Source organism: Ambystoma mexicanum, unplaced genomic scaffold (genome assembly GCF_040938575.1).
Source record: "Ambystoma mexicanum isolate Mex_15411 unplaced genomic scaffold, UKY_AmexF1_1 Mex_scaf26, whole genome shotgun sequence".
In the NCBI taxonomy this organism is placed as follows: domain Eukaryota; kingdom Metazoa; phylum Chordata; class Amphibia; order Caudata; family Ambystomatidae; genus Ambystoma; species Ambystoma mexicanum.
In genome coordinates, this window is record NW_027182440.1 from 1,485,640 (window position 1) to 1,497,902 (window position 12,263).

The window sequence follows — 12,263 nt, forward strand, 5'->3', positions numbered from 1 at the left end:
TTCCGGTCCCAGACCTGAAGGGGGTCAGTGCAAGCCACCATTCATAAAGCCATTTGGAAAATGTTATGTTTGTGGTTCAACTGACCATGTGAAAGGGGATACCAGATGTAAGGGTAAACCTTCAGGGGTCCACACTGTCTCCTTAGCCTTTGCTCCAGAGGAGGAAGTACAAATGGTCAGTGTAAACGTTCAACTACTGGCTGAAGACCCCATCCAATTCTCAGCTAGTGTATCATTAGTATCCTTGGGGTTGTGGGAACAGCAGAATTTAGATGTGTATAATTCTATCCCAAATAATACTAAAGAGTATTATAAAGACAGTGGGGCTCATTCTGAGTTTGGAGGTAAGGGAAAAACGATGCCACTAAAGGATTACCGCTACAGGCTATTCTGACCAGCCAAACCACTATTAGCAGCATTGTAAAGTACGGTGCCTCTAATAGCGGCATGGGCGCGGGCACGCGAGCCATCATGCCGGCAATAGTGGCATGCCGTAAACTGGAGGAGATCACAAGTGAAGCGGACATGCAAATACCGGCATCATGAAGGTGTTAAAAGTGGTTACCGGCATGCTGTAAATACCAGCATCTCTGACCAACCGTGAAATTCCATGTGCAGTGTTCCCAACAGCCACAGGTGCACACAATGAGGACAGGTGGAGGCAATGGAGTCTGGCCCAGTACAAAAGTAGCACACCCACACACTACACCCCCTCCTACATGAAGATGATTCCAATAGTAGTAGCATTACTGGAGCTGGAGGACATGCTTGCATTGCCATGCCAGCAACAACAACAACAACAGCCGGCACCACAGAGGAGACGCAGGAGGAGAAGGAGGGTGAGACAGGCCCAGCATGCCCCATCAGTGCAGCCAGCGTTACCATGCAGGCAGCCCCAATCCCTCGCATCAGAGTCAGTCCTTTCAACCTAACCCCTGAGCAGATCCACACCCTGTACCGTCTGGACCGGGACACCATCACCACCATCGTGGACATGATACACGACGACATTGTCAGCCTCATTGAAAAACGTACCGCCATCCCCCCTTCTACTGAAGGTAGTGTCTGTGCTCCACTTCCTTGCCACAGGCACCTACCAGCACACAGTGGGGCACATGCATGGCATATCACAACCCTTATTTTCTCGCATTCTGAACCAAGTGCTGGATGCCCTCCTCAAGCACACAAGGGACTACATATCCCTACCACGGACTCCCCAGGAGATTTCTGATACAAAAGTTGGCTTCCATGCACTGGCAGGCATGCCAAATTTTGTAGGTGTCCTTGACCGCACTCATGTGGAGTTGGTGGTCCCGCATGCCATGGAGGTGGTGTACCGCAAGCAAAACCACTCCATCAATGTGCAGATGGTATGCGACGTCAGCAAGATCATCACACATTGTTGTGCCCAATATCCCGAATCAACTCATGACTCTATGGTCCTGTGGAACTCCACGCTACCACACTTCACGGAGCGACATGCTGGATGACATGCCTGGCTGCTTGGTAAGTTGCATGACTGACACATGGCATTGAAATGGGGGGAGAGCTGCACACACCACCATGCTGTCAATGTTGATGTGACTGCACGATGTGCACATCAACGAACACTGCCCCAAAGCATCACAAACGGTACATGACACCCAAATCCCATAGGAATGAAGAAAGGTCGACACCTATCACTACCTGACTAACAGTAAACCACCCCGCATCCCACAACACGTGCACCACTAATCAGCGGTCCTCACCTTCCGTAACGCTATCTAGCAACATGCAGTGCATATGCACTATGTTGCTGTCTCCAGCATATCACCACACAGGACACGCATCACTGGGAGTGCATTGAACTGAACCAACAAGGGAATCCACTGTCTGTCACAGGGCCACCACATCCACAGGAGTGATGCATGTCACCATGGGAATGATCAGCGTTGATTGCCTAATATTGCACAGACTACTGCCAATGCTCCCTCTAAGTAAATCTCACAGAACACAACACATCACAAATTTGACACGAACACAGCTGTATGCGTACACGATGCATGTGCAACAAGAGGTCAGTGCGCACCATGCATCATCTTGAAGATGCACCCCACACCATTAGCCCATGGCACCGGACACATTGAGGGACTGAAGATGGCGTAAATACATCCAGGGACATGTGCATGTGACCAAGGATAATCTGCAGGCATGTGTGACTAGTACAGCTGTCCATCATGAATCGACTGACATATACCTTTTATTGCCTCCCATGCAGGTGATAATGGCTATCCCTTGAAGCCGTGACTCCTCACCCCTGTCCAAAACCCACAGAACAGGCACGAGGAGGACTACAATCATTCCCATACCCGTACCCGTGTGGTCATCGATCAGACCTTTGGCATGTTGAAGGCACGATTTTGCTGCCTTAGCCAGTCGGGTGGGCACTCCTCTACAGGCATGAGAAGGTGGCCAAGATCATCATGGCATGTGTCATGCTTCACAATATATGTATCCGCCGGAACATGCCCCTTCCCCCTGACATTCAACTACTACCACCTGGTGATGATGAAGGGGAAGAAGAAGATGTGGCTGGACATCATCACGGACCCGATGCACAGGAGGGACGTGCTGTGCGCCAGTCAGTGATTGCACAATATTTCTGACACACATGGCTGCAGAGGGTGACATGATAGTTGGACAGAGGGCACTGGGTGTGGGGGTACATGTACACTATGCACTGTATATGAATAAATGACACATGCCCAATGATGAATGTCCACTCAGGTCTTGTTTTTCACACAACAGATGTATTAAATATTACAATGATAATGAAAGTGCAAAAACCCTCTACCACACTCAGCCCCCTCCCCCCACAACTCCCCCACACACTCTCACCCCCCTCCCACTACCCCATAACTCCCCCACACACCTTCACCTCCTCCCACTCCCCCCACAACTCACCCACACATGTCCCATTAAGTCTCTAATGCCTACATGAGGTTGCCCTGGCTATCAATTTGCACTCCCTGGTCCAAGGTGGCGGCATGTCTTGCTGGTGCTGGGTACGTGCTGACCTGCGGAGCGGGCTCGTCTGGGTCAAGCTAGATGATGACGGTGTCACCGCCTGCTCGGATTGGTTAGCCAGATACCCTGCCTCCATGGCATCGGCTATGCGGCCTAGTACCTGGTGGAGGGCGGAGACCTCCTCGCAGGGCGGCTGGTGTTATCGGCAAATATTTTGGCCATGGAGGTGGTGTTCTCTGTGAAGGACCTGCCTAGAGAGGCGATGTTCTCCCGCCACTCCTGTCTGGCCAGAGTGCTGTCCTCAACAAACTGCCACACAAGGGCAGTCAACTGTTCTGACCGCTGCGGGCCTGCGGGTGCACCTGTGGAGGTTGATGGTCCCTGGCTGTCCTGCTCAGCCTCTATACTCGGCAATATGGGACTGAAGTGCCCTTCCATTTGCTCCTGGCCAGACTGCTCCGGGGTGGTGGTGTGGTCAGTTTCAAGGGATGATATTTGGGGGAATGCCGTTGGACTGGGCGTGCGGACCACTTCTGATGCATTGTCTTCAACGGGCATCCATATGTCATCCTGTGTGTCCTCCACAGCCAGGGGTGCTGGGGCTACCACCTCCCCAGCCAAACTTGACTCCTCAGAGTGTGGTGCCTCGCCTGATTCCTCAGGATGGCCAATGGGTGGTGGTGCTTCGGCCTCTCCGGCCCTTGGCGGCACCGATGTACTGGCAACCTGGGGTGTCTTGCCTGGTGGTGCACAGTGGCTCTTGGGTTGTCCCTTCGAGGTCGAAGGGCGGTTGGCGTCATCCCGGGACCTCTTCCGGGGTGTGGTCTTTGCAGGGGTTGTGTCCTGCCCATCGCTGTCATGGTCAGAGCCTGTGGGGGTCGAACAGAGGGACGGCATGAGTGATGTTTTGATAGGCATCATAGATACATTTGGACAATTGATCATCCACGCAATTGGGGGTAATAGGCCTTTGAGTTTAGATGAGCACGTTGTTTGATACATGGGTGGGTTATGCAGGCATACGTCGACGTCACTCATGTTGGCCAAGAGCTATGCTATCTGACATGCATATTTGTTGGGGCCTGCATGCTGTGTGCCTCATGGCATTTACATCTTTGTGTGGTATGTGTCAGGTACGGCATTGCCTTGCTGCAGGCATCTGCATGTGTCTGTGATGCGTCCGGCTACTTTGCTGGGAGTGTGTGTGTGTGTGTTGGACCATGGTTTGACTCTTTGGACCGACATATTGGTTGACTTTCATCAGATTTGGCATTACAGTGTTTTTTTAGGACACTCACCTCCATTGGCCGATGTTGTGGCGCCACACTCCATCTCGGGAACACCTTCAATCCCCTCCATTCCAATCATGCTGGCACAGATGCCCTCCCATGGGGTCAGCTTGATGGGTGAGCTGGCTCCTCCTCCTGTTGCCATTGCCTGGCTCCTGTTGACTGAGAGAATATTTCTCACTCTGAGTCGCAAGTCGTCCCAGCGCTTACACCAGTCTTTGGTGGTTCGTGGGGTGTTTCCCAAAACACTAACTTTCTGTGCCACAAGTGCCCAGATCTCCTTTTTTTTAATATGGCCTCCCTCTTCATGCTGGTTGCAAAGACATTACCAGCATGCTCCTGCAGTGTCCCAGCCAGCATCTCCAACTCATCCTCGTTGAATCTCTCCTTGCGCTGGCGGGCAGTTCGCTTCTTAAGGGCCTTGGGCATAGTGGTGTGTTTGGAGAATGTTTTCTGAAAAACAGCAGAGTCCCACAGGTCCTGTGTGGTGAGGATGGCAATGGATTGTGTTTTTAAATATGGCCACCGTGCTCCTTCCCGTTCCTGTGAGATGACGCTACTCCGGTTCCGCTTATTAGCGGTGACTGTTATTAGCGGTCACTGCTAATAACGGTCACCGCTAATGCTGCATTGGGCCATGCCGGTAGTGCTATCTGCGCTATGCATGATGACGCTAAGGGCATTTTTCGTGCCTTTAACGGCATGGCAGTAATGAACTTACCGGCATGGCGCAAAGCTTGTGCCCACAAAGTCGTAATTTTCCTCTATTAGCGGACTAATGACTGCCCAGACACGCTATTTACGCCATGCCGGTTAGGACCGTTACTTACCTCCAAACTTGGAATGACCCCCAATGTCTCATGGTGAGAAGGTCTAGACGTAATGAGACAGCCCTAATCTAATGAACTGGGGTATAAGGAGACCCTTAAGTGAAGGATACAGGGAGCTAGACAGAGCTCCTCTGTGTACTCTTCAATGACATCACCAGACATCTCACCCTTACAATGTAGGTCCAAGTTATCACTCCGGTGAAAAAGCATAATACACGTATCTTGATTCTGCAGAAGCAAGAAAAGTGGGCTTACTGTCCTGGGATACTGCTTAACTTGCTGCAGAAACAGCAATGAAAAGGGAATGAAAATATGATATCCCTTAAACTACCACCAAAACTGTATTTCAAATGTCATTTAATACATTCACCATTGACGGCAACAACATCTCTGTCTCCAACAGCTTTAAAAATCTTGGGATTTACCTTGACTCCTCCATTACACTAACCAGACAAATCAATGCCATCTCTTCCGTCACCGCTTACACTTGTAAGCTCATCAATGCCAGTAGACCTTACCTCTCGACCTCCAACTGCACTACGCTAGCCAGAGCTCTAGTACTCTCAAAAGTTGACTATTGCAATGCACTCTATCTGGGACCAGCCAAAAGTACATCAACATGCTTCAAGTAATCCAAAATAATGCACTAAGAGCAGCACTGAACATACCCAAACACAAGCACATCTCTGACGCTAGACGATCCACCCAATGTCTATCCATACCTCAGAGAATCGAGTATAAAACACTCTCTCTTACACACAAATGCTTGTCCAACCAAGCACCTAGATACCTCTCGAACAACTTTACGCACCACACCCCATCTCGCCCAACCAGATCAGCCCAAACACACTGCTTAAATGTCCCCAGATTTAAGCTCCAAAAAGCAGGCGGCACAAGCTTCCCTGCGCTCGCCGCTAAACTGTGGAACTCCCTACCAACCAATCTCAGATCCGAACCTTCTTTTCACCGCTTCAGACACAGTGCCAAAACATGGTTACTTGCCAAAGAAATCTAAATACTTCAACTTCATACAATTCTTGTATATATTGCAGAAACGTAAATGCCTTACTATGCTCTCAACAACCTTGCTAATGCTCATATACTGCCTGTGCAATCTGCACAATTTACAAACCATTTAAATACCTCATAATGTCTATACTTCATGTAATGATTATATGCTCACTGCGACTGTACTATTTTTGCATTTTTGTAACCATGCCTACAACAATGTAGCCATGCCAAGCACCTGGATGCCCCAGGGCCAGGCGGCGCTATACAAATAATAAACTAAACTAAATTCAAATGATTAACTATTTCCAGCTGACTGGTACCCAAGGAGATGGCCAATCACTGAGCATGCCGTATTGAATAACAGAGGTCCACATTCTTTGACAGCCCCCAGAGTCTCCTCTTGCACCATGGATATTTCTGGCCTCACACATTTATTTTAAAAACTCTGAAGTAAACCTAATTAAAGTGTTGCTTCTTCTCACTAGCCTAACTAGACTCTTCTAGTCTATTGTCAGTTTTCATTATGTTGCTGTAATGAAGACTGACAAGGGAGTCAAAGTGCACAGTTGTGGCCAGGGAGAAAAACACCCCCATTTGCCACTTGCGGGTACTATTAATCAATTGATGACCACTCGCTGGGCAGTCAGTCTCAGCCAGCCGCAGCACTACCAAGTCTATGTTAAGTGTCCTTGCAGCTTGGTCGCTCTGACCCGCGAGTGGCTATTGCTTAAGGAAAAGGCAAATGTAAAAGGCACATACCTCTGACTAGGATTCCCAGCCATGATGCTTGGGTTCTGTCACAAGGGTTTCTTGCAGATTTTAGAAGGTTGTCATCGTTGCTGAAAAAAATAAATGTCGACATTTTACACTGGAAGTTCCCTTGTGGGTGATTATATGTCGGCCTGGGACAGTAATATTGAATTTGTATTTGTTGTAATGAAGAAAAACAGCATGTCAATTTGAGCACACCTTATTGACAGATACATACACAGAGTACTCCTGATGACAGAGTGAAAGGCTAGTGTCTTAGGCCATTCGTTTGTATTGTGGGGTGCGTTTAAGGCCATAAGCCGAAATCCTCTTCACCTATAAACCACATTTAAACAGTGCCACAAAAACGGCTGTGCTGTTGTCTTCCTGGCACATGTGTTTTTGTTTGCTTGTTTGTTTGTTTATTTATTTATTGTGCGCGCCACACCCGAAGGTATCAGGGCGCAAGAGGTAAGCAGGAGTACAGCTTAGTTACAGCAATTTTAAGGCAAACAATATATTTACAGCTTCGTCATGCAAACAATATATTTACAGCTTCGTCATGCAAACAGCATATTTACAATACAACGTATTTAACATACGTATTTACCGCAAATTTACAACTTAGTTGCAGAGGTAGTGTGGAGCAACATAAGGTTGGAACTGGTCATGGAGACGATTTTGTGTCAATCTAGAAAGGCGTAATCCATGGAGGTAAATACAGAGAGACAGGTAAGTACAGTGAGACAGAAGTATGAGGATATCTACAGTGGTTAGGGCATGTGTGGAAATGTATGCACTGGCTAGTAGAGAGTGTGCAGCAGAATGATTATTTACAATTGCACATCTAGTTAGACAAGATTAGTTGTCATTCTCTGGGAGCCATTTGATCATATTCTGTCTACATTTAGGGAAGGTTTGGTCCATTCTCAATTAGGCTGGAAAGGAGTTCCACAGTTGTGCCGCTTTGACTGTGAAGCTAGTGCCTCCGATGGTAGATCATTTGAAGCGAGGCACCTGAAGACCGTTCGAGTTAGTCCTTCTCAATGGTCTGGTTGAAGATTTTCTAGAGACTCTGTCCATCAGGTAACGTGGTGCCTTGTTATTAAGGCATATACGGGGGAGAGAGGCAATTTTTAGTTGCATTTTCCCATGTGTAGAAGGCCATTTATATTTTCTATTTGTGTCCGATATGTGTTCTTTCCTAGAGATACTTAGAGCAGCTCTAAGGGCATTGTTTTGGAGTACCTATATTTTAGTAATAATGTACGTATTGGCGACGATGTATAGGGCATTACAATAATCTAGTCTGGAGAGAATCAAAGCTCTGGCTAGGATCATGCAACTGTTAGACGATAGGAATTGTTTACCGGCTCTAATTAACTTTCAGGTGTATGCTGTGGATGAAGATTGGGTATTTACCTGTTCAGTAAAGTTTAAGGTTGAATCTAGGTAAAAGCCTAATGTTTTTACTTCTTTGGCTACTTTTATGGTATTCCCATAGATAATGAAAGATAAGTATTCCGAGCTAAGTCTAGTTAGGAGAGGTGCAGTGCCCCGGATGATGAGCTCTGTTTTGTCATCGTTCAGGCAGACGCCGTGATTAGCCATCCATGCCTGAACGATGCTGTAATTACCATTCACCAAGGCTAAATCCTTATCATAATCCCCAGTGAGTGATAGGAGGATCTGGGTATCATCTGTATAGTTAGTGTAGGTGATACCCAGATGATCAAGATCATCAAAAAGGGGCTTGGTGAAAATGTTATACAGGGTTGGAGAGACACATGATCCCTGGGACACCCACAGGTAATGGGGATGGGCTCAGCTGCTGCAGATGGAGAGAAAACCCTCATGGTCCTGTCACTAAGGAAGGAATATATCCATACTATAGCTTCACTGGAACAGTGGGCTAATGATTATTGCTAGTCACAATAGCCATGTTCAAAATAAGCGACCCTCTTACACAATTCAAACTGAAAACCAATATAGTTAAGGCAAGATGCCACTGATGGGTACCAATCCCCATTAAGAACTAACTATTATGGCTCATTTAATGCGGTATCCAAAGCACACAGGTAAACACCAAGATCACGCTTACCCGAAAATCGGAGCAACTAAGAGATAAAGGGGCCAGATCCCTGCAAATTGAATTGGTGCACACGGACCACCATTCCATGTAGCGGTTATCACCCTTGCGTCACGGAAGTGACGTAGGTGACGTGATGACGTCATACGTCGATCGCGTATAATGTCATGTTGTAAACAAATCGGCTTGATACGTTCCTCTAGAAAACACTAATTATCTTGGAGGTGGTTGAAACAAGCACTCAAACAGAACAAAAGGAGTAGGTGGGCAAAAAGGAATTTGGCCCACAAAATGTTTTGTGGAAAATGAAAACAAGGAACAGGTGGCAAACCACAAAGTGCCCAATTTTAAGTGAGTATTTCTTCATTGCAGACTTGATTCCAATTATTATCTCATATTTGAGAAAAGATGACTATGGTGAGAGACCTGAGGAATCCTCAAGCATTGACCATATATCATAGCGAAAAACTGGATAGATTGTCTAGCATGAATGAAAAAGCAGTACTATAACTTCCCTAATTATCAATGTAGATAAACAAACACTGTTATAGATGTCAAACATCACGTATGAGTCATTCAATAACACAACATTTCTTTGGTGTGTGATATCAGACACAATCAACTAGTGCTTGGTCATGACCAGCGTTAGTAATGGATTAAAGAAACACATGCATTTCATGATCGCTGTTCAAGCCCCTCACATTACATCAGGGGAAACAGACTAGTTTGGATTCCATCTGTCTCAGTCGAAGTTGAATATTGCTCCCTCTTTTGCCCAAAAATGTGAGGTTCGCTTTATCACTAAGTTGGTGTTCTAGTTGCCAATGTAAGGCAATGTAAGGCAAGAGGTGATTTGGCCTCGTGCGTCCTGAGACTCGCTAGATGTTCTCTAATTCTGATTCTTAATTGTCGCATAGTACTCCCAATGTACAATATAATTGCGTATACAATATAACATGACTTGCAATTGATAAAACTGTTGATTTTCACAACTGTTTCAAAAGCATCAGTAAATGATTGACAATTATCATAAGCATAAGGACATTGATTGCAATTCCAGCATTTGTAAAAACCATTTGCTGTTTTGAGCCAATTACCACAAGGACCAGCATCTGTGGTGTCCAAAAAAGATAGACATATTTTCTGTTTGATAGTAGTCGCTTTGGTGAACGTGAATTTGGGCTTGTCCGATAAAAATGGTCCTAGATCCTTATCTAATTGAAGGATATGCCAGTGCCTTTTAACTAGTTTGTATAGAGTTGAAGAGTCCTTAGACAACCTTGTGATGATAGAGATTTGCGATGATGTTTCCTTAGGTACCCTCTTATTCACCAATAAATCTCTCTGATTTTTATCTGCAAATTTTGATGCTGCTTTATTGATGGTATGCAATTTATACCCTCTATTCATGAATCTTTGTTTAAGAGTTTCACATTCATTGGAGTAATCTGAAGTCATACTGCAATTCCTTCTTGCTCTATGGATTTCACCACGAAGGATATTATCAATAGTGGCCCTTTGATGGCTGCTCTGGGCAAGCAACACAGAATTAACTTCAGTCAGTTTATGATAAGTTTTGGTTTGAATGTTGTTATTATGTTTATGTTTATTATTTGTAGTGCGCACCTAACCCGTGGGTAGCAGGGCGCAAAAGCGACAAGAGGATTGTACAGCTTAGGTTACAGAGCGCACAGTAGATGGCATCCAACTGGCTTACATTGCCGGAAGCATCAAAGCATTAGAACCGATACATCAAAATATAATAACCGGGAAATATACATAGTTTACAGGTTGTAGATAAATCTGAGTATAGAAGATGACAGGATATACACAATTTATACACAATTTACAGAATTTATAGTATATCGCAGCAAAGGAAGTGCGTTAGATGTCATGTTCCTTGATCCACAGGATGGTATTGGATCTGAATTGTGGGTAGGGAAGGTATTCCCTGAGGGATGGTGGTAGGGAGTTCCAAAATTGTGCTGCTTTGACAGGAAAGCTGTTCCCTCCAGACATAGTACGTTTGAATCTTGGCACTAGTAGAAAGTTAGAGTTGGCCTTTCTAGAGGGGCGGCAGGAAACCGGTCTAGTGAATCTCGTTATCAAGTAGTGAGGGGCAGCTTGGTGGAGGCATTTGTGAGTCAGAGAGACAGATTTAAGGAACATTTTGGGGGTAATTCATAGAATTCAGCGCACAAGTGGTGCACGCGGCTGGCGCTCAGTGTGCGCATGCGAATCCCTGCGCCAGCCGCGTGCCCTAAAATACATTTCCGCGCACAGCGTATTCATGGATTCCAGCCACCAAAACCAGCCGTGGTGCACAGTGGCGCAGCGAGCCTGCAGCAGCACCAGTTACGCCCCCAAGAACGCCCCTTGCGTAGGGAAAAGCCATCAAAATCCCCAATCCAGCACAAAGGGCTGCGCTAACCCTGTACCAGCACAGCAAGCGGGATACGTGTATCACTGGGGTGTGCGGGAAGTTTCTCACGTGATTTCAGCTGGATACGTGTATTACTGGGGTGCGCGGAAAGTTTCACACGCGATTGGCCCTGTGCGAGCGGGGTACGTGTATTACTGGGGTGCGCGGGAAGTTTCACACGTGAATTCAGCAGGGTACGTGTATTTCAGGGGTGCGCGGAAAGTTTCACACGCGATTCCATCAGGGAACGTGTATTTCAAGGGTGCGCGGGAAGTTCCACATGCAATTCCATCAGGGTACATGTATATCGGGGGTGCACGGGAAGTTTCACACGCAATTTCAGCTGGGTACGTGTATTCCAGGGGTGCGCGGGAAGTTCCACACGCGAATGTCCTTGCTACGTGTATTTCGGAGTGCGTGGGAAGTTACACACGCGAATTCAGCAGGGTACGTGTATTTCAGGGGTGCGCGGGAAGTTCCACATGCGATTCCATCAGGGAACGTGTATATCAGGGGTGCGCGGGAAGTTTCACACGCAATTTCAGCTGGGTACGTGTATTCCAGGGGGGCACGGGAAGTTCCACACGTGAATGTCCTGGGTATGTGTATTTCGGGGTGCGCGGGAAGTTTCATATGCGATTTCAGCTGGGTAGGTGTATTTCAGGGGTGTGCGGGAAGTTCCACACGCAAATGTCCTGGGTACGTGTATTTCGGGGTGCTTGGGAAGTTACACACGCAAATTCAGCAGGGTACTTGTATTTCAGGGGTGCGCGGAAAGTTCCACACGCGATTCCATCAGGGTACGTGTATATCAGGGGTGCACGGGAAGTTCCATACATGAATGTCCTGTGTACGTGTATTTCGGG

At 46.9% G+C, this 12,263-nt stretch overlaps 1 protein-coding gene across 1 annotated transcript in view; it reads right to left on the reverse strand.

Moving 5' to 3' along the window:
- The window catches only part of LOC138557980 (GTPase IMAP family member 4-like), a 343,359-nt gene that overhangs the window by 253,570 nt on the left and 77,526 nt on the right, over positions 1-12,263 (reverse strand). Inside the window, exon 2 of the mRNA XM_069642637.1 lies at positions 6,896-6,975. Within this exon, the coding sequence (XP_069498738.1) occupies positions 6,896-6,918 (23 nt within the window). The 5' untranslated portion in view covers positions 6,919-6,975. The remainder of the gene's footprint in view (positions 1-6,895; positions 6,976-12,263) is intronic.